The sequence below is a fragment of the Protopterus annectens genome, chromosome 10.part0, assembly GCF_019279795.1.
Source record: "Protopterus annectens isolate FY-2018-M chromosome 10.part0, PAN1.0, whole genome shotgun sequence".
NCBI classification, from domain to species: domain Eukaryota; kingdom Metazoa; phylum Chordata; order Ceratodontiformes; family Protopteridae; genus Protopterus; species Protopterus annectens.
The window spans coordinates 1,462,434,382-1,462,458,220 of record NC_056744.1 but is presented as its reverse complement, the minus strand read 5'-3'; the positions used below and the strand labels follow the sequence as shown (position 1 = coordinate 1,462,458,220).

The window sequence follows — 23,839 nt, the reverse complement described above, 5'->3', positions numbered from 1 at the left end:
TGGGGAGACCAGAACTGAGATCTGTGAAAACTTGGCAGCTGTATAAGAGAGTGGGGAGAAGATAAGCATGGGAGAGGGTTATGTTGGCTCTGTTTGTTAGGAATTTCTTGTTTCGGTAAAGGTGTCCTAGTTTCTGGGGAGTTTTTTTAATACTATTAGTGATGTGAATATCAGATTTTAGCTGGTCATCTATGGTGACACCTAGTAATTTAGTACTAGATTCTACAGTAATGGCTGTTTTGTTATTTGATGGTATAGTAAATGTAGATTTGAGGTTAGTGAGTTTCTTAGGGAGAAAGAGTAGGAGCTTAGTTTTTTTTTGGATTGAGAATTAATTTGTTGTTACTGAGCCATGTCTCTATGGAGTTAAAAGTAGGTTGAGTAGAGGAGTGAATGTCAGATGGGTTCTCAGCTAGGGTGATTACAGTAGAGTCATCAGCATACTGTACTAGTGATGACTGTAAGCATGCAGAGTGAAGTGAAATGAATTAATAAAAATGTTGAAAAGTAGAGGTTCCCTGGATAGAACCCTGGGGGACTCCCAATTTCAGCTGTGAGAGTGGGGGATTGGGCAGAGAGCCATTTAACTGATTGTTGCCGGTTTATGAGATAGCTGGAAAACCAGGAGATAGTAGGAGGAGAGAAATTAAGGTTTGTTAGTTTGGACAGTAGGAGAGGGTGTGAGACTGTGTCAAAAGCTTTGGGGAGGTCCAGGAACAAAGTAGACACTAATTTGTTATTTTCATGGGCTAGTAATATGGAGTTTATGAAGGATATTAGAGCAGTTGTGGTACTGTGCTTTGGACGAAAACCATGTTGGGTGTAAGTAGATTTTCATGGAGTAGGTGGTGAAGGACCTGATAATGAATACATTTTTCTAATATTTTGGAGAGAGGTGACAGTATGGCTATTGGTTTAAAGTTAGTTATATCTGAGGTGTTTCCTCCTTTGTGTATAGGTAGTGTATAGAATCTTTTCCATATAGCTGGGACATAGGATTGGCTATAGAGCAATTCACTAAGATAGATACCGGGTAGGCAAGAAGTTCAGCTACAATTTGTAAAAAGTAAGAAGGGAGATTATCAGCTGAAGGGGAACAGGGTTTCAGTTTAGAGATAAGTGATTTGATATAGGTAGTAGGTACGGTTTTGAGGCAGAATAATTCCTGGGAGTTGGGATTTATAGAGAGGGAAGGAGGTGTGCTGGAGGAGTTATTTGAGGGCAGAGAGTTTATTAAGGATGTTATAGATTCTGTAAAGTGGTGGTTAAAGATGGTAGCAGTTTCAAGTAGTGCTTTATTTGGACAAGGGTGCAGAGGAAGGGCTTCCTGTGTGAAGTAAGTGGCTGATAGAGTTCTAAATTTTGTAATATGGGGGGGTAACTGGAGCTTCTGATGAAAACCCACATGGACTCATGGAGGACCTACATACAAACTCAACAAATAAGTAACAGTTCTTGACTACTGCACACATTTGTTTGTGGGTGTATGTGTATGTGCATATGGATTCACTTCATAAGCTCGAAATACTGAAATCTCGAATTTCAGTATCTCGAGCCCAAGAAGTGTAATCCACAAAACAACGAAAACTAAAAACCGCGAAATTCAAAACCTCGAATACCAAAAGTTTTGAATTTTGTGGTTTTACTACACACACACACACACACACACACACACACACACACACACACACACACACATACACACACACACACACACACACACACACACACACACACACACACACACACACACACACACACACACACACACACACACACACACACTTACCTGAATACATAACCATAGCGGAGCTTTAGAAGTGCAAAATTCAAAACCTCCGGTATTCTAGGTTTTTGAATTTCGCTCTTCTAAACTTTCGCTATTATGTGGATTCGGCTTCTTTGGCTCGAAATACTGAAATACGTTATTTCAGTATTTCGAGCTTCTGAACGGAACCCGTGCATACAGTAGTTGTAGCTTTGATGTTAATGGTAATGTAAATGTGCATTTTTTTATAAATGAACATTTCCTGGTATGTTTTGATGAGTCTCTAGCAAGTCATGTTTCCATTATAGTTAATTTTTAGTTTATTATGTTCAATAAAATATGGTTTGATTAACAATCCTTTAATGATCTATGACAACCATATTTTGGTATTGTGTTTTGCCAAATTATTTTATAACAGTTGGCATCTCCCAATGGATGCTATGAAGTTTTAGTGTGAAAAAAAAGGTATAGTCGCTTGGTCAAGCATTTGGGCCCATCCCCAACTGAAAGATAACATGGTTAAATATAAGCAGTAAAGCATGATATGGGGGATGTTACTGGGTGATAGTATTCCACTTATTTTATCATGTAAAACAGAAATGAGTAGGTCCAACTCGTGATAAGGGCATTAGGTCACAAGGCCCACATTGGGGCGCTTTATTCCACTCATGAAACAAATTCCTTTCAATATATGACTGATATTTTAGTAGTGTTTTTATGTTTTATCTAATAATAATAATTTTAAAAGTTTTTATTTTCCAAAATTAGAAAATATTTAGCTCCCTCTGCAGAGACTATGGCCAAGGACATTACTAATTATAGATGTACTGATTACAGCTAATTGTAATACTGCAAATCTTGGTCATTTCAGAGATGTTGCCTTTTTGACATTGCAATTTTTTTGCTTATATTAATTCTTCGTGAACTTTGACATGTATTTGATGGATGACAGATTGCAGGCTGAGTGAGCAGAAGCAGAGTATTAAATGCTAAGAGGAAAATGCTTTAAAAAGATATGGGTTTCACTATAGAATATTGTGTTTGCTGTTGTCTAACAAATTGTTTTGTGCACATTAGACTGCAAAATGCTTCATGTTGTTGTTTTATTTTATTAGCTGGTTTGTATCTCAGTATTGCTTTATTAATTTTGTAGTTACTAAGTATAACAACATTTTTAACTGACGAATACTCATTGCAGCAATTATGTTTATCTAGACCGTGGTGCTTAGATACAAACCTGTTGAAAGCAGATGTTGGCAAGTCAGGAGGGCATAAACCTTTAAGACATACTGTACTGACTTAAATGCTTATACAGATAATATATTACTTTATTAAGTGCTATCTGAGCATGCTTCTGTTTAACCATAACCCTGCATTTGACATTTGCACATCTTTAGTTTATAGCTCATCTATTAAAGAATGATTTTTCATCACAGACAGTGCTCTTCCTTAGGTAGTCAGTAACCAGGAATTAGTTGTAACGTGAGCATACGCAAAATGGTATTTCTGCTATTAAGAGGCATATTTTTCATTCTTCCCTATAAGCAATGTTTTATTAGTCATATCAAATAAGGCAGCAGGATTTTATCTAATAACAGAAACATATTGAAACCCAAAGAGTAAGGCTGGGAGATGCAAACTTTTAGACTGATTCGGAGATGCAAACTTTGACTGATTCTACCTTAATGGTTTGCAATTTACAAATCAATGGGGTATGTCAGTCCCTCAAAGCCGATTCCCTTACAAACCACAAATGCTTGTTTATTTTGTAAATCAGCCAATAGAATCAGTTGATGTCATCTACAAAAATATCTTTCTGATATTAAAAGTGTTGAATAAATCTAAATTAATTAATGTAAAGCCAAAGCAATAATTAATAGACAAATGCACAAAACTAGTAAATGATTAACTTATTCCAGCTACAGGCTGAAAGCATGCTAATGAAATGTGTTATGTCCATTTTAGGAGGCCGAGCAGGTCTACCTCACCAATCAGCTGTAAGTCACAAATATGGCAAAAACTGTGATAAAATGCACCACTTGTGCAGTTTAAGTGGAGCTGGAAAAAGAGTTAAAGGGAAAGCTAAGACAAAGGCAAGGAGAAATCTGATACTGTTCATTAGGAATGTGATAATAGCCATTAAAAATAAGGAAAGAAATTATTAAGATTGATAGATAAAGGACATGACCTGTGGGAAGGCTAATTTGAAGACTTGAAAGATAGCAGCAGAATGTGTGAAGTGACAAATGGGAGAAAGTAAGAAAAGGCTAGTTGAAAGCATTAAGACAGAAAAGGTTTACTTCAGGTATACAGAAAAGAGGAAGAAAGCAGAAGTGATGAACTGGCCTGAGAATGTGGGAATGCGTGGATATCTGTAACAGAGATCAGGCAAAAATTCAGAACTACTAATTTACACTGGTACTCATCAAGGAAATTGAAGGAAGAGTAATAATCAAAGAATCAATACTGGTGATGAAGTAGACAGATGGGGAAATAATGAAAACATAATTTAAATGGCTGTCAATAGCAATAAAGTAAGATAAGGTGCAGGAACCAGAAGGAATCACCCCCCCCCCAAGATCAGGCTATCACTGAGGTACTTCAGATTTTGATTTTGCATTGCCAAGATAGCCATCATAGCAAACAAAACATATAAGGCAATCATATTGCTAATGCACAAATGTCAGTGCCCCACTTGTCACATAACTCACATACTGATATAACATTGTTGTTAAGGGTATACTACATTTATCTTGTCTTATAAAAATGAAAGCCTGTGTAGCCCTTATATATGTGCACTGCTATATACTTCATGCATTTAATTCATAGATACCTCTTCCTTTTTTAAATGAGTCATGACACAATACATATTTAATGAACTCATTGGATGAAATGTCATTAATTATACACATTATACACCGTCACAAAATCTGAGTGTTTTTTATCACAAGTATCCACTGTATCTTAGCTGCTCATTTAGTTCAAGCTCCAACTCAATATGTTCCACTCATTAAGATAACAATGATCCTCATGAAGTCACAAATGAACCCATCCTAGCTGCCCACATTTGTCTTCTGTAATATGGATGCTGCTCGTTGTTGGCCACATCCATCAATAGATTGGATACTTTCTATTCAGTTCAAGGTCTCTATGATACTAAATTCAAGTCAAATGTCAGCCATATATCAATTCAAGGGGTGTGCCAAGCCAATCCCCACATAAATGTGCTGTTGTAGTTCCAATTGTCTCATGTAGCAGGTCCTGTGCCACATTAAATTTAAATATCTAAAGTCTGCAAACATCTTCAGTCGTTGATGGTATTAACAATTTTACCACAGAGACCAACTGACCCAGTCACCATGGACATATCTGCTCTAGGGTGATGGGGCATTATAATGGGCAGACAATTCAGAATGCCTGCATTCCTCCAATTCCACACTACAAGTCAACAAGCTATATCCTACAGATGAGGTTAATCCTCTGTACTCAAACAGCCTTTCAGGATTCCTACCATAGTGCATGATTGCTATCCACTCAGATAGCATGACAGTAAATTGATACCTCAACAAATAAGGGAGGGCATGATCTTATCTCTTATGTGAAGGAGCCATGAGGATATGGGAATAGGCCATTCTGTTGAACAATCACATTCAAGGGAGACTGGCTCTTTAGGAGATAAACTCACTTGCTGCCTATTGATTCCACACATTGGAAGCTATTGCGCAGGTCAAGCAAGCCTTGAATGATAAATCCTGCAGTTTCTTTTTTCTTTCATATGTCCTTCAAAGCAGATTCAAGTCAGCGTTTACTCAGATGTTCTTTACACTTTTCTTACATTTCTTTTGTTGTTGAGGTTAATCTAGAAAGACAGACTGCACAAAGTCAAGGTCATTCTCATACACCTTACTGCTTCCAACAGATTTGGTTCCCACTACTACTAAAACCCTATGTGTTGGAGACCTGTGTGGTTACATACCACCAATATGCTTTTTCATCATTCTTCTACTCAGAGTCTTCTGAACATTCACGTACTCCAGCTCAGGGGATTCCCCTCTTCTACCACTTGCAAAATATGTATGTGTGTGTGTGTGTGTGTGTGTGTGTGTGTGTGTGTGTGTGTGTGTGTGTGCGCATGTGTACGCGTGTGTGCGTGTGTGTGCACGTGTGCGTATATACACACGTGTGTTGAGCGACAGTTTACGTACCTGAAATGGCAGTGTCTAATGCTCAGAATTGTGAGCCTGGTACTTAAAGAAAGTTGACACTCGGAATGTTGACTTTGAGCAAAGCTACCTCATTTCTGAGCTTCTGATACAAATGTTTTGCAGGGGGGAAGCCCTCCTGCACCCACCATGAGGGGGTTGTACCCCCACACCCCCTGCTACTTATATATATAAACTCAGAGATCACACTACAGTGAGGGAAAGGGTACATTTTTCGATCCCCACTATAATGCAGTTTCCACTCAAAATGTTGAATTCATAACAGTGAATGCAGACTAGCATTCGCTGTTGTGGGTTTGGCATTTTTTCTCTTGTTAATACGTATTTTCAAAAAGATACTTTTGCACACAAGTGCTTCACACAAATCAACTACGACATTTTACAGGTAAACCTACACACACACACACACACACACACACACACACACACCTATATTTAGATATATGCAGTGGCTAATTGGTGGAAATGTACCACCTTTGTGGGTTAGTATATGCTGGATGTAATTTTAAGGTCCATATCTTCCCTTGGTGCTATTGATTTACAAGGAAGGTAAGCACAGGTACCTTGCCCATGAGGCATAACTTGGGGCTCTGTGCTGCTGTTGTTGCAGACAGAATTCCTCCTATCAGCAGCAGAAGTTATATAATTACCTTAATGATAAATCTGTAAGGGGTAGATCAATCCTCTATAACATAGCAATCCACCTTCCTCTAGATAGAGCAGAGCTGGTCACCTGTTTTTTCTATTTCTCCTTATTATAATACTTAGATGAGCTATCCTTCCATCAGCTATAAAGTCATAAGTAATTCATTAGGTATCATATGCAATATGTGTGTGTAGGTAACTGGCAGTTTTCACATCTCCCACATATGGCATACCTGTGACCTGCATCTAAGGTTTTCGGGGGGGGGGGGCTTTCTTCAAGGACATGTAGTGGGGGATTAAGTATATGCACTGGAACCTTTGCTCATGACTTCTCCACCAAACAAGGTTACAACAATGCACAAACTACAAATATCACAGAGGATGTATTTGTCTTGCTGAATTCACATTTTTTGTCTAGAAACATCTGGAGGTGCCCCATAGTATGACCCAAAATAGGGTAGCACCACTGCCAAAATACTGATCATCTGTGCCTTCTTACTTAACATCATATTCAGATTCAGGAAACAGTTTCAGCAGGGAGCCCATAGACAGGGAATGTAGTTCCCAGCACTACAGATAGGGCCAGCAGACACAGATGAGGGGACAGATGAGGGAAATGGAGCTGGGGAAATCGTGGAAGACAGAAGCATGCGCAATAAGATATGACACTGGCTAAGAGGCAACAAATAGAACAATTATTCACCGTGTAGTTAAACAAAAAAGGAGCTAAGCACATATAAACAGTGATGGTGATGCATGCAAACTTACCAGCCTTTACCTACCCATGTACTGGCTGGCTAATGTAACTATCAGAAATAAGGAAACCCCAGAAAACAATGTTTTCAGCATCAGTAACAAAGGTAAGTGATGAAACTGTAATGAACAGATAAATGGTTACCTTATATTTATGTACTGCACTTCAGTAAAAGTAAACTATTGATCAGCTATACAGGAATGTCATCAGTAACCTATATGAGTGATATATGCAACATATATAGACCTAATCAACTATGAAGCTTTTGAGTAGAACAAAATAATTTTTCCTGCATATGTTTATAACTGTGCATCAAACCAAAGCAGCCCCATGTAAAACAAATCCAAATCATGTAGAACAATGCCACCATCATATGCATGGGTAGTTGATTAAACATACTCATAGAATCCCATAACTACAAATGAAAAGATGATTACTTTAGCCCTCTAATGAGGAATTGCAATTCATCACTTAAAAGAAAATAAGTTATTGCCACCCCAGAACATGTTTGGCCTGATCAGTACTGTGCATTAGACATAAGTAGCCCATGTCAGAATCCCAAGAGACATCAGGGCAATCTCAGCATCATCTGCATAAGGGGCTGAGGAAGCAGTAATACATAAGTAATAATACTGCAGTATTATTAGAAGTATGAACACTGCAACTAATAACACTGTTGAAAGAAGGCAGACTAAAACAAACTGAAATTTAGTACATCTTAATGAAAATGGGCATTTGAGTATTCTGTCATTAAACAATCATCATTATTTGCACAGGGTGTGGGCATTAAAGGAGGGTAAATTTGACACAAAATAAGTTTTTTTGTGTGTGTATGTGTGTGTGTGTGTGTGTGTGTGTGTGTGTGTCTGTGAGTGTGAGATACTTGAGAATCAGAGCAAGCATGTGATGTCATGGCCAGTAGCTGCAGATGTAAACAGTTCAGTTTTGATGAATAGCTTTCTGTGGTATGAGGTGGCATTATCAATGCTAGGTGTACTGTGTGTGGTTCTGCAGGAATGCAGCCAAAGCATTTGTGCTAGCACTGTGCCCTGGCATCCTGGACAGGTATGTGCTGTGCATGGTAGGTGTGTGCCCTGCATGGTAGATCATTTAATTCATTTTTGCCACCCGCGAACACATGAACTATCTCTGTCAGCAGTTACACTGCTAGTTCCATGGCTCTTGCTAGAAGTCGGGGTGCTACATGAATGTGAACAATGTCTGCTGAATGAGCTTTCATCATGACTATGTCCATGACAGCATTGTGTATCTCCTCTGAGCTATCTGTATCCCTTACAGATGAAAGGAACTCCTCCATCTCAGAGTCATGGTTCAGTAGCAGACCTATCTCAAGTAGCTCTTCGTTCCCATGTCACCGCCTTGGCTCTATTGATTGCATTCTTGATCATATCTGTGGCCCCTGTGTCTGCACTGTTGTAGTCATACCCATGGCACCCACAGAATTCACATAATCTACCACCAACTGAGAGACATAGTTAAGAGGGGCTTGTCATCTGAGTGAGGGTCTAAGAGTCATTTCCATGGAGACAAAGCCTGGACATAGACCTCATTCTCTTGAAAATGGAGGTTTCTGTGAGACTGATCCTTTTTTATTGGTGCAGGTGCCATATTCCTGGGGCTGGGTCATTACTGATCTAGTACTGTGCATACAAAAATCAGTATGGAAGCAGCTCCATTTATAATGTTAACAACATATCTAAATAAGATCTCTGCAGGACGTGTACAATCCCCCATATTCCCCAACTACAGAATGGAATGAAAACTGATGTCAGATTTACAGAACAGCATTAGCAATGGACAGTTCTTAATAGCCTACTTCACAAGTCAGACATATACCAACATCCTGAGAATGTTGCCAGAAACCCATGAAATAGAAGTGAAGAAGTACTGCAATAACAACTGTTATATGTTCATTACAAACACATCTTTGCAAAGTGTGAACAGCAGTCACTTAGAAAATAAAAGCTTTCTAAATATAAATCTGTAAGCAGCAGTTGTATGAGCCTAACATACCTTTATACACTGTAAGTGAGTTCTCCAAAAAGTATCATAAATGTAAAAGTTGTAACAGTCATCAACAGTAGTTTTGTTTGGCAGCAAGTTTCATACCCCAGGTTCTGCTTATGTCATGTAGATTAACCCCCGCTGGGCACATCAAATATATAAATCAGGTGTTAACTCATTAGCATTCCTGAATCATTAATTTTACTCAGGGTGCTGGACATATTAACATGATGTTAGGACCTAAAGAATGCCATGCACATTCCTGAGCAGTACAAGAGCAACTATTCATAACTTAAGCTAAGTAATGTCTTGCAAGTGTGACTTATTATCAATTCTGCATGTTCAGTTTCTTGTTTGTCACTCCTGATAATGAGAAGTGTACTTACGGAGGGGGTGGGGGTGTAAGAGAGAACAGGCTTACTGGCAAGGTTTCATGTACATTTTTTGACTTAGGAGAAAACCCTGATACACCCTTTAGCACAATATTGTAAGCAGATGATGTGATCTGAGGACAGGTTGGCTGTGAGTCAAATCAAATGTATACAATGCTGAAATACAGAAAAAAAATCAAACTCATTGCAAACTGTAATACATTAATGGAACAAAGGGATCACAGTGGACTGACACAATAAAATGGAAATAACACTATCTTGTCTTACATGTATTTATTTGCATTTTCACTGTGAAAACCTACAGAAAAAAATTTGTTTTAATAGAATCTCTCTGATTTGAGGTGTTTTGCTTTCAAATCTTTTAGATTCAATTTTTTTTCTGCCTTAACATTCAAACTTTTTATAGTTCGAACATTGCATATGTACTACTGAAGATGTTGCATCAATTAAACCAGTATTTTAAAAGCTAAGATAAAACAAGTCATACATTTAGCAATAACAGATCCGTGGTGGTGGTGCTGCGGTAGCATTGCCGCCTCATAGTAAGACGCTGTCTGGTTCGATTCTCAGCTAGACCGTCTTCTGCGTGGAGACATGAGTGAATGGGCGTACCTTCATTGAAAGTTATGTGTCAGGGCTGGTAACTTGGCATGTAAAAATCAACTACCAATCATTAGTGGACCAGAGTTCCGCTGTGGCAACCCCTAACTGGGAAAAGCCGAAAGACACAATGATGACAATTTTAGCTAAATTTAAGAATATAACAAGTAAGATCCTTATGTCTCTAAAAAACTACAACCAGCAGCAAGTTCAGAAAAATAATTCTAGGTTTTAAGTCACTTTTAGGCAGCAAATAACCAGTAAACTAGTAAACAAAATAAAGTTAGCCAATCACTACATCAAGTCATATAAAGCCTGAGCACTACCCATTGTACTGAAAGCAATTCAGGCATCCAAGCTGCACAACTCATACACCCAATAAAGTCCCAGTAATGAGGCAGAAAACAAAAGTCCAAAAAGCAAAATTACCAAAAACAGTGTAGGTAAAATTCCAAAAATATAAGGCCATAGGATTTAATATAGGTACACCACAAAGTAAAGCATGTCACATGACAGAACAGTCCATTAAAATAATCCAAGACACCAAACATCCAAAACAATTAACCGCTGAAAAATGGAGGTTGAAATGTGCAAAACCAAATAAAGCTTACAAAAAGAATTAAATCCATTGAATCTGTTGGTGTACTTAAATGGACATTAAAAAGCAAACCCTGTTATTTAATTTAAGTATTTAAGTATTTAGCAGCTGAAGTTGGGTATTTTATTAAATAAACTTGTTCAATTTACTACTTAACTGAGCTTCACTTTCCAGCTCTTGCAGCATTTCTTTTTGTGGATTTTAGCGGGCTTTATAAATAAAAATGCTGCAAGAGCTGGAAAGTGAAGCTAAGTTAAAGTAGTAAACCGAACAAGTTTATTTATAAAGCCCGTTAAAATCCACAAAAAAAAAGCTGCAAGAGCAGGAAAGTGAAGCTAAGTTAAGTAGTAAACTGAACAATGCAACGAAAAAGTCCCAGTAAACTGAACAAATTTAATAAAATACCCAATTCAGCTGTTAAGTACTTAAATTAAATAACAGGGTTGCTTTTTATTGAGCATTTGAGAGTGAAAGTGAACACATTCCCACCAATTTCCTGGACCCTGACTTACCTTAGCCAAGCAAATGAAGCAGCAAAAGCAATAAATAATGAACAACCAAGCAAGAGATGGCCGGAGGCACAAAACAAAAAGCCCAAACTGCCGTTTGTGTAGCCCGCATGGCGCTGCGGCAGAGAACCAGACAGACTGCCTATGAGTCACTCACATCCAGACCAGAGATTACACCAGGAACTAGGAAGTAGTAACGTAGCCTATAGATGCACCTGCCTCTATCTCGTCAGTGAAGAAAGGAATGAGAGTCGGGCGTGAGCTGAGTGACTTATATACACAGGATTGGAGCAGTAACCAAGGACGAAGTGTGGGGGAGGGCGCAATTGCCTACAGTACAGGCAGGAGGGGTGGCAAAAGTAAAAAAAAATGTGAAATCATTAAATTGCGCCCTTTTGAGGCCAGCCTGTAAGGCGCCCTGGGCGGTCGCCTAGTTCGCCTATGCCTAAGGCCGGCCCTGCTGGCATTACAATGAATAAGCATGATACAAAGTTATGCCCCTTGTACCTCCAAAGTAGAGACAGTACATCTGCCCTCTTGTACTACCTTGGACCCTAAAATAAATACACTAACATAGATGTTGCAGTAACTCTCAACAAAGGGAATGCTTATTTTCATTATAAAACAAAGTATTCCTTTGCTCTCCATGACATGTGATCTTAAATTAATATATTTAGCTTAGAAGTGTGTAGGAGCTATAGCTTTGCCAGAACAAATCACTATGGAAGTTTTTAATTTCATCTAGTGTTGAAATTATATTTTAGTTTTGATTGTAAATGGCTTTCACTATGAAAAAAAATTCATAAGAAATGTGCAGAACTTGACTGCTGCTGCTCACACAGTGTTACCTATTTTTAACTATTCAATATGTTTTTCTTTTGTGATAGAGTTGAAAAAAGAACTGATGCCATGCATACTTCTCAAACTCTTAGCACAAGAAATCTAAACAAAGCCTGACATAATGGGGGTTGGGGTGGGGGGGGGGCAAATGTCTAAACATAGGGACAGATTTTTAAATAGTGCTCTTATAAACTTAGAAAGTTACTAGAATAACAGGATATGTCTCAACATGCATTTTATTAATGATATAAAGTCTGAAACTTAAATGTATGTCATTATTTAGTGACTTCAGATCATCTCAGTGATTTGTGTGAAAGCCAAAGATTTTATGAGGAACAGACTAAATAGTATGAGACAACATTCTGGATGTTTTGTGAAAATCTGAATAATTGAAATAGCCCTTGGGCTATTTGGTATAGATAGTGCTTAGCACTTGTAATTATGCCAAATGTATGACATAGATAATGCTGGCAGTTGATCAAAAGTGATGTTCAGGGTCACATCAGTCCTATTCAACAACATCAGATGAATAGATTGCCTACTACTCTGAAACCCCCGGAGCAGTATTAACATGGGCTCAACTAGTTCTTATCACTGTAATTTCCCTTCTCTTAATCAGGGTGGACACCTCCATTTGCACTTCGTTGCCATCGGTATCACCTATGCTTTAGGCTTAGATGGCAAACTACTGAAATCATTTTAAGGCCTCAACTACTGAAATGTTTCTAAGTGCAAAGGGAAACACATATTAACATAACACATTGGTCCCTAGCTGAGACTATACAGACATTATTCAAATCATACGATGTTAAAATATTTCAGTTACTAGCGTGCTGCCTTAACTCAGAAAGTGACAGCGTACAAGCACATATGGCTGTTGCCACGCTTTTCTTGCAATATACCCTGTGGTACTGGCAACATAGGAGTATATCTTTCTTGGCGGTGACGTAAGAAAGTCTTAACAGAAGTCATATCGCAACCTGAGTAAAGCCCTGTGGAAAACATATAAATACCTGGGAAAAACCTGATCTTACCATCAAGACAAGTGAGATATATGCAAACTACAAACACACAGAGAAAATGTAGTGTACTTGCCCCACAAACCTATACAAACACGATACATAACCTACGTACCTCCTAATAATAACTACCCGTTGTACTGCCTAGAATGTTGCATGATTAGTACTGCTATTTATCCTACTACAATGTCATTTCGAACAAAAGACTAATAGATCTAGTAGTACTGATATAACAGTGTATCGCATCTGTTTTTCGATTTTTCTGAAACTCACTGTAAGGTCTGAATACTACATACTGAGTGCATGCTGCTAAGGTCCTGTTACCACAAAGCCTGATTCACGAGTTCCTGCCGAAGTTCAAAGCATCACTGATTGGATGCTTTTAAATAATGCTGGACAACAGCAGCCACTACTAGGGGACTCATAATCACGCGGGCGGGGAATGGAAAAACAATGTAGGGAGGGGGCGTTCTATGCTGTGTGCTCATGTCATCAGTCTTGGGGGAGAGCGCAATGCTACTGTGTACAAACGGGTATCGGGCACAACTTAAAAAGTGAAGAAAGTTTAACTTTTTAACTTTGGTTTATTTTGCGATTTTGCTCCCCTTATGAGGGCGGTCTGTACGGCGCCCTAGGCGGTTGCCTAGTTCGCCTATGCCTAAGGCCAGCCCTGTTTTCACATGCTTTTCTATCACACCTTCTGTCAGGATCACATTCAGCAGCACTTCTGCTGTGACATGACAAGGTTACTCACTAAATGCAACATGTCAGACATACAATGCTTTGTATATATATATATATATATATATATATATATACACACACACACACTACACTTTCTATACATTATTGTGTCAATTCTGAGGTGCCAAACACTGTTAATTATGACAATGTATCATGGCAATGCTATGATTTCAGTGTTCAAGTCCAGGGGTGTTGACATTTCTGAGAAAGTATGAATTCTCACTGCTAACATTTCACGTGTACGAAAGCAAGAGATCGCACAACACTTGGCACTGCATGCGTGACTGGCAGTGGTGACTATCACTGAATGATAATCCCCTTCCCAAGAAAAAAGCTAAAACAATATTTTGCAAGTGCAAAGAGGAAGCTGTCAGTCATTCAAATGAAACTGGTGGCAGTACACCTTGGTTTGCACTCTTTAACATTACTGAATGTAGAAAATCTACTTGTTATATAACTTTTTCAATGTCTTAATGTGTTAATGTTCTGAAAAACAACACAAGCAGTGCACATTTTATATCCAAACTGGGAATTGTTTTAATTTAGGGGTCAGAAAAAAAAATTAATTTCCTTTTTTCTGTACTTGAACCTATATTACACCTGCAAGTTAAAAGGTGAATTTTGCAACAAAAACTTGTCTCTAATGGATGATAAACAAGTTCACTGTGATCTGTATTCATGGCATTGATAATAGTGAAGTTTAAGCTCACTTGCATATGTATGATGTTACAAATAGTTTTTGTGCAAATATATGAGGCATTACAATTAGCAAAATTAGGGAGTTATTCTGTGTAGAAAATCACGTTCTCAACTCGTTATGGCTCCTTCTCCAATATGCATTATAGTATAAATGTGTCATGTGTTTAATGAATACTACAGTTCACTACACAAAGTCAATATTTTTTTTTATTTTTCTTTGTGCAGAGGTTTGCATGGAGAACTGTCAGTATGAAGGAATGACTATAAGTAAATGGCACTGCATGTCATATATCAAAAGGTTAAACAATTATAATGCAGGCCATCAGCTGTGCAAATATGCTTGGCCTTGGCACACGTCAGTTAGCAATGAAGACATTAAAAAAATCATGGCAATATAAACTTTTCAACATAAATAAATACGTGACTCATCATTAATCCAATACAGGAATACTTCAATGTGCAAGAGTCGGAGGGTTGTCACAACTTGGTCCTCTACCCCTCATGATCACAATTGTACAGCTCATCTTGCACCTTGGGAATGTTGCTTCTCTTGTTATATTCACATGTAGTACACAGAATGAAGATGTTAAGGCTCCTTTTTGTCATGGATTTGAGTCCTCCTAGGTGCCATCACTCACAGAATTTACAATTTATATGCCACCAAGGTATTGGAGTAAATTTACATAAGGACAGAAGTGAATGCTGACACTTCACTCAGATTGTGATGTCGTATTTGTTTATGACAATGCTCTACTTATAATTGCCATTAGTCATCATAGACAGCTTGCCTAGAGGTGCCAACATATCATTTGAATTTTAACTGAGCTTTCATCATTACACAGCAGTTGATGGAATCACTGTAGAATATTTGTACATACACTGATCAGCACACATGCTCAAGTCTTACTGTCTTGTTTCACACCTGTAATGTACATTGAAGATATCATACCAAGATTTCATTCCATTCCATTTGTGTTCAGAGGTTCAAAGGTTAGTACTAAACTAGCTGGCCCTGTGGCTATTTTAAGCCTATCCAATTTCCTTTTTAATGGTGAGAATCAAACCCTGTACAATGTGTTTTTGAGGTAAACACCTTAACTGTTATAACAACCCCCAAATTTGTACAGTGCAAATGTAGTTGACTAGCTTATCTATTGATGTAGAGACGTGGCACACATGAGATTGAAACTGTCTGCCAGTTCTCTGACATTTTTCCTGATACCTTTGCGCAGGCATGGCACGTGATGCAGCAGCTACAGGCTGCTGCAGAATGTCCACACCAGATTCCAGGACAAGGCCAAGGCTTGGAATAGCTTGTCCAGTGATGTCTGCAATGCAACTGGTGTCCCATGTACTGGTGAACAATGTTGACACCATTACAGTGACTCAAAAAGGCATAAACAGGACCTCTTTCACCAATGGAAAGGATATATTAGAACCAATGACCCACCTGAGTTGTGTAATTATAGAGGCGCATTATCAGCCAATACAATACCATGGTTTGCTAACACAAAAAAAGTATTAATTGTTTTTTTTTCTGCTCTGTACAGCTGCTGCAGAGATAGAAGAGAATAAGGAAGCACATCAGGAAAGACTACAGCACCTCAGAAAGGCACGGGTTAACTATGGTCATATATGAATGACAACCATTTAATAATAGCTCAGTTTATCAGTTCAGTGGACATCAGTCCATAATTGCTTTGACAAATCAAAATGAGTAGGCATACAATATATAAATATATATATATATATATATATATATATATATATATATATATATATATATATAAAACAAGCATACATGTTTACTTACATAGCTCTTGAACATTGCATTAGCCAATATTTCAGTCAATATAGTTGAGTTTGGGGTTGAGTACAAACAGCAGCTACAATTAGTGTGCATTACCTAAGTTTATGATTGACTATTGACTATGAGAGCAAGTCTCAGAGTAAATGATTTACTCTGACAGCAAGTCTTTTGGAATGTATTACAAGCTTGTTATTTTTAGGTTTGTGAGTAACCCTAAACAAAAAGGGTAGAAAAGTGTCTGCTGCAGAAAATGTTCTGATGTTGTCTGCCTGTCACACTCACATGTTTACTAACTTTTCTAGTGTTGATAGTATCACTGGAGCAATTATATTTAATGAAGTAGAAAAAAAATCACAGTTCAACTTTTCTGGTAAGACATACCAGTATAAAGAAAGAATTGTAATAATTCTCAACCCACAAATTCTCTACTACTCACACAAAACACTTAAGTGACTAATGGTTATGAAAAACACTGAGAAGAGCAGAAGATGTCACAGCATAATGCCAGCTTTATATAATGGCACATAAAGGCCAACAACAAAGGAGCACTGCTAAGAAATGTGCATGAGTTTGCTGGATGGTAGCATAGCTGGAAGAAAACAAATAGATAACAGTAAGATGAACAGAAGATGATAATCTATATGGTTTACTTCTGTAAGAGCCTGCCTTGCAAATAATTAAATAAACAAACAAATAAAAAATAGCTGTTTCTGGTAGTGTACTTCATTTCTAGAATTCAAAAAATGAATACCTGTCATCAAATTTTTTCTCTGCTTCACTTAGTGATGGCTCATTAAAATAATATTCCAGGCTACTCAAATTCTCGCAGCTTAAGTTTTTTGGTTTCTCACACATCCATTTAATTCCTGAGTTGTGATAGTAAAGATCGCACAAAGGACCAGTAAATGTGAGGTTAAAATGACATTTGGTCATTTCCTTGTAGTTTTTGGAAAGAAAAATCCCTCGAAATCCCATTCTGTAGTTGTCTATATCTCTGAGCCTGTGTATGAGAGAAACCATTTCAGATGAGTACTGCAGTTTTATTGAAATGTATACAGTGCCTTCCCAGTAAAGGGGAAAGGTCACAAGATAACTTCCATTATTAAAATCAGTGATACTCCCTACAGCTGCTGTAAGTGTCTTTTTATCATATATTCTGGCTCGGAAAAAATCCCCACCAGTGGTCTTTCTGTTACCTTGGTAGTCATATGTTTCCACGTAAGTATAAAGAAGGTTTCCAGTGCTGTGGACCTCTGTGGGATTCATGATATAATATTTGCTGTTGTGTGCACTAGTGCTTCTCTCAAAAGGTGGGATGTCAAACAAGGGTTTAGTTGAAGAAATTAATTGATAAATGTCATCAGCTTCTTGCAGAATTTTATTAGGATCAGCATCTCTTTTATTGTCAAATCCAACATCTGGTTCTTCTTTAGACTTGAGTTTCAGTCTTAAGAACTGAGCGTACCACTAGAGTGAAGAAAATAAATCAATTTTTTCATAATGTCATAAATGATGTTGCTGTCACAGTTAATAAATAAAATGTTAATAAATCATAATCAACAGTCAGATTCAGTGTAAGATTTACATGTATGTGTGCAATTCAGCCATTATAAAGAATGTGTTAGTTATGAAAACAAGATGATTTTTTTTTTACAGCAGATACTTTTATTCTACATGCACATGAGTTCATGCATGCCAGTAAGAGCATATGTCTTTAGTTAGTAACACATAGATATGTTAAAACAATGTTTGGAAATTTTCTTTACGTAAAAATCATAAAGTACATAACAAGATTAGTTCCATACAGTACATTCTTTTTCATTATACTATAATGTATTTTTTTACCCTGTGATGAGTCTAGTTCCCACTTTTGTACCCCTTTCCATTAATGTGCCAGCACTTTCTGTTTAAGTAGCTAATTTGGTAAGCACCTCAGTAACCTTTCTCTTCAATAGGAATTTATTATCTGCCTACTTAGCTATTTTTTTCATTCTGTTTTATATCATGAATTCTTTTAGCCTATAAAAACATTTTCCTGATTTTAGACGTGTTGACTATATCTTTAAGCCACTTGGCTAATGTAAAGATTTTATGTATTAGTAATTGGCAGGGTAATTTAACAAATTATATCTGTTTGGAGTTCTTACTTGTAAGAAACAATCTTGAAGATATCTTTTTTGTGACATATGTCTTAATTCTTTATAATATCAAGTGATTGGCTCTGTGTTACTATGATGTACAACATTATAATTGTTCATACTTTCCATATTTTGCTAAGTTTGAACTTTCTACATTATACTGTATACCTACTATGTATTTTTAATTTTTTTTTTATTGGTTTAGCTTTGCAAAATGAAACACAAAATTATCAACTAATGATTAAAGTCAAACTCTTTTCCTGCTGTCCTAACTCCTATAAAAACATTTAAGATGTAGAAGCCAATAAACTAAAACAAATGCATTGTTTATAGAAATACACTGCTTCATTTTCATAAAATAATATGATTTATAGAAGTAAGGTGATCTCATTTTCATAAAATGAATTCTTACGATGGATAGGGATTGTAGATGACACACCACAAATATATTATTATGATGAGTACTCATGGTCCTCCAAATCTATAGGTCCACAGGACATTACTAGTCTAACAGCTTAAGGGCCCTTACATGCCTAGCCAATATAACCCACGTATATCCAATATATGGCTCCTAGCAGCAAGAGGATAGTATGGATTTGCATCTGTGCATTGAGTATCTTACAGATTGTCCCTGTCCATAAGGGACATAGGCATTACCCAAGTATGTAATTGCAATTCCCCATCCATTGACCCAAACTGCATTTGAAGAGGGTTAGGGAAGGCCTCTGCTTAATGTGAATAGTGTTATGGGACAAGATCAGTCTTATTAAAAATGTATATCAATTTCTAGTTTCATTAATAAGTCTATAATACGATTCTTAAAAACAAATATAATTTGTATGCAGGACTGTGGAAAAATACAGTTTCATAAGCAGAAGTTACTGCTGTATTTCAACTGCATTCTTTTAATGTGTAACAGGGAAAAGTACATGTTGAAGGAAAAGAGGCATGTTAACTAATGTAAAAGGAATTTGTTATCCTGACTCCTCCAGGCTAGGAGTGTGTTGTTGCTACGGAAAGTTTGAAATATCCAAAGTCAGAAAACAAGATCCTTAGAGCAGGTAGGTCATGTAAAAGAAGGTGTTCACGTGAAGTCTAAGGTGAGAATCACAAGGAATGAGAACATTTCTAAAGTCATTGATTTGCTACCAGTACTGTCACATTAAAACTTTGCATGGTTGAATTGATAAGCAAATGTATAAAAGATGCAGTTTCCTTTGTTCATTGAGACTGGTTTACACATTTTATGAAGATGGCCTCCCAGCACTGTTAAAAATAAAATTTCTGTTTGCACATCCTGAAGTGTTATTCCTGACTGAAGGCAAAATAAAGTAAATTCTTAAAGTTTTTATTACTCTAACAATAGGAAGCCTGTTCCAAAGAAGGAGCAAACTCTGAGACCCCTATTTCATTTGAGTCGCTGACTAAGTTTAGATCCCTAGATCAGGTGACCTTTGACTTGTGGATGTGTAGGAGCTCCATCAGGGCTGGAATTCTGAGTGCCTTGTAGGCCAGGCATAACTCACCCCTTAATTGTCAGTAGGAGACAGAGCAAAGGGATAGAGATTATAGTCTATCTGCATAGTTCAGGTTGTTTACACTCTGCATTTTCTTTGTAAGAAACCTCTGGAACTACTCCAGCTGCTGTAAGTGCCTAGTCAAGTGCATACCAAATGGCACATTGTACTCAATTATTTGTTTAATGAGGGCTGAGTACAGCAGAACTATAATTTACTTGAATCTGGATGCCATACTTTTACTTACAAGTTGTGCCACATAAAGGACTTTCTTACCACTGTGGACACATGGCGGTCAAAGTACAGGCTACTGTCTATCTCTGTACCTAGAATTTTCACCTCGTGAGTCTACTCTTATGGGAGTGCTATTGATGTTGTAATTTGCAAGGATATTTGACTTCCCAAACTGTATGATAATGGATTTTTCACATTTAAATTTAGGCCATGGTTCTGGCACCAATCATTAGTCTGAGGTAGACCCTCTTGAAGAACATCTACATCACTGGTGGATTCAGTGATTACTCCCAGCTTGCAGTTGTCAGCAAACTTTGTCATCCAGGGGCCTTCCACATTAGTCTTGACTTCAGAGAAGTATATTCTGAACAGGCATGGTCCAAGTACTTAGCCCTGTGGCACACCACTAGTAACTGGCCTCTTGCTGGATCTAGCTTCACCAACTTAAACCATATGGGTCCCGCCCATTAGACACTTGGCTACCTATCTGGTGACATTGACATTTATGCCCAGTTTTGTGGGTTTATGTATAATGCCTGCATTGTGTCAAATACTTTGGCCAGGTCAAGGTATTTACTGTTTTACCATCATCTGTGGCCTCAGTGACTTTCTCAAAGAAATCCACCAGATTCAGTAGACATGTCCTGCACTTGACAAAGCTGAATTGGGTTGGGTCCAGTGTTTGGAGGTTTTCATTGTCATTATTTATCAGGTCCATGATTATTCTTTCCATGGTCTTACATATAAGCCTAGTCAAATTTATGGGTCTGTAATTTCCTGGATCAATAGATGGTCCCCTTTTATGTAGAGGGATGATTGTTGCTGTCCTCCACTCTAAGGGGGCAAAGCCAGTCCAAAGACTGTGATTAAACAAACATCCTAATGGGCCTAATACGTTCTGATGTAAGCTACAAGAGGTAACCTGGTATATCATTAGGCCCCATTGAAGCCGTGTTTTTAGCTTTAGATAACGCAGTGACAACCTATTCTTTGGTGATAATTAGCAGTGGAGTGGTGGAGAATATTTCTTGAGAGAGAACTGGGGCTGATGGGGAGGTGAAATTTGAGCTGAATTTGTCGGCCAGAAGATTTGCTGTATCTTCCATATGAGTATAGTTAATGCCATCTAAAGCTAATTCTGCATATTACTAAACACAAAAATAAATGGTCAACCTGTGAACTTAACAGCAACTAAAACACATAAACAAAAAAAATTGTTAAAATGTGCAAGAAGACAGCCAAAGAAACTGAAAGAATGTAGGATAAGGGTACTTTAAGAGAATATCATAAAACAAAAACCAAACTGCAGAGAACAAAAAAAAGGGCAACATGGTTTACCATACCTTCCAAATTTATTGTTAGCGCTTTCGGGCGTAACAATGTACGTCCTTCTTCAGACAAAAAAAAAACTTTCTTAGTTTAAATAAACTATCAACAATTATCACCCCCAAAAAAGATGTAATTATTAGTCAGAATAATATCTTCTAGATATTATTCTGACTAATAATGACATCTTTTTGGAGGTGATATATATACCTTTGAAAATCAGGGATAACCATCCCCCTGTGAGGGGAGCTTTGCTAATTGTGTCATGCATACTGGGAAAATTAAATGTTATTTTGCCATGACTATTTTAAACAGCATGTTGTATGGTATACACACTATCTAGACAATATATTTGTTGTGTTTAATAGTGATGAAACTCAAGCTAGAACAAGATTTTTCAGATGAATGTCTTTTGCTTAAAGAAATGTTCCTAGCTCGTGGATACCCATTAAAATTAATTGATGAATTGATATCTGAGGTTACCCACAAGCATATATTAGGTTGGTTTAGACCTATATTGTGCAATCTTACATAAGCAAAAGATGAAGGGCTAGATAATTTAATATTACCTAACAGTGTTTAAACTGATAAAAAATGATGTTAACTTTACTTTAACTTACAGTACTTCATTTTCACTCGATGCAAAACAAATAGTGAATATTTTATGTAACCACTGGGCTGTGCTTATTGGCAATGCCCAAATTAGAGACAAAGTCCCAGAAGCATCTAAAATAAATTATAAAAGAGGCTTTAGTCTTAAAAGTTTTATCGAGAGAGACTTAACATAGTAATCATAGAACTGGGGGTATGTTAAAATGTGGATGTTGGAGTTATTGCAAGTTTATTAAAACTTCAATCAGGTTTACAGTAAGAAATTTTACCTATTCCATTAGTGGTAGATATAATTGCAACAGCCCAGGAGTTGTTTATTTAGCTAAGTGCCAAAGCTGTCCATGGTTTTATATAGGAAAAACCGAAAGACAATTGAAGCAACAAATTTATGAACATCAGTACAGCATACATAAGCAAGATTGTAATAATGTGATAGCAAATCATGTAATTGAATTTCCTGGGCATTCCTTTTTATTTATTGTGATAGAGCAGGTTAAACAAAGCATTAGAGGTGCGCCATGGCAATTATTATTGGAGCATAGAGAATTATGGTGGCAAGTCCTAACCAATGCTTATCTGTACCCAGGTTTAAATGAGTCATGTTCTTTAAAATGTTTATTAAAGATTAAAATCTTTAGAAAGATGGTAACTTGCTAAGAACTCACTGTTTTACCTTGTCTTGGAGACAGGTTTAAGATTTTCATACTGTAGTTAAATGTGTTTTTATATGTTTTAGAGAGGGTGTTTATTTATATAAACATAACAATGTGTATATATATATATATATATATATATATATATATATATATATATATATATATATATACATATGTTTTAGTTATGTGTAATGTTTCTTTAATTATGAATTGATGATCTGATGAAGTCACTGTTGGTGGTTTATTTAAATCAAGAAAGTTTTTTCTTTCATGTTTTTTGTCTGAAGAAATTCGTACATTGTTACGCTCGAAATCGCTAACAATAAATTTGGAAGGTCTGATAAACCACATTGCCTTTTTGTTTGTTCTCTACTTTAAGAGAATGCTAGCAGCAATTAATATTAAGTGCCTTTTAAAAGAATGTAGGTTAAGGGTACTTTAAGAGAATACTAGTATTTTTTTTAATTGACAGAATTTAATTGTTTTGTATATCATGTGATGTGTATGCAAGTTTCTTTGATTTCTGATGAAGTTGTTTTACAAAAGTGGCACTTAAAAGTTTAGTATGCTAAATTTTCTTTGGTTGCCTTCTTGCGTATTTTAAAAGTGTTTTTTTTTTGTTAATTATGCACATTGTTGGGTGCTGCCCTTAAGACTGTGGACATAACTGAAAAATGCCTTATGGTTATCTAGCTTTGGAGGCTATTTTTAGCTCAAAGTCTCCTTTCAG

General features: G+C 37.0%; 1 protein-coding gene across 1 annotated transcript in view; it reads right to left on the bottom strand.

Annotated features, from left to right (window-relative positions):
- LOC122814304 (NXPE family member 4-like) overlaps positions 1–23,839 on the bottom strand; it is a 398,587-nt gene that overhangs the window by 362,339 nt on the left and 12,409 nt on the right. The window contains exon 2 of the mRNA XM_044086891.1: positions 17,378–18,093. Coding sequence (XP_043942826.1) covers positions 17,378–18,093 — 716 coding nt within the window. The remainder of the gene's footprint in view (positions 1–17,377; positions 18,094–23,839) is intronic.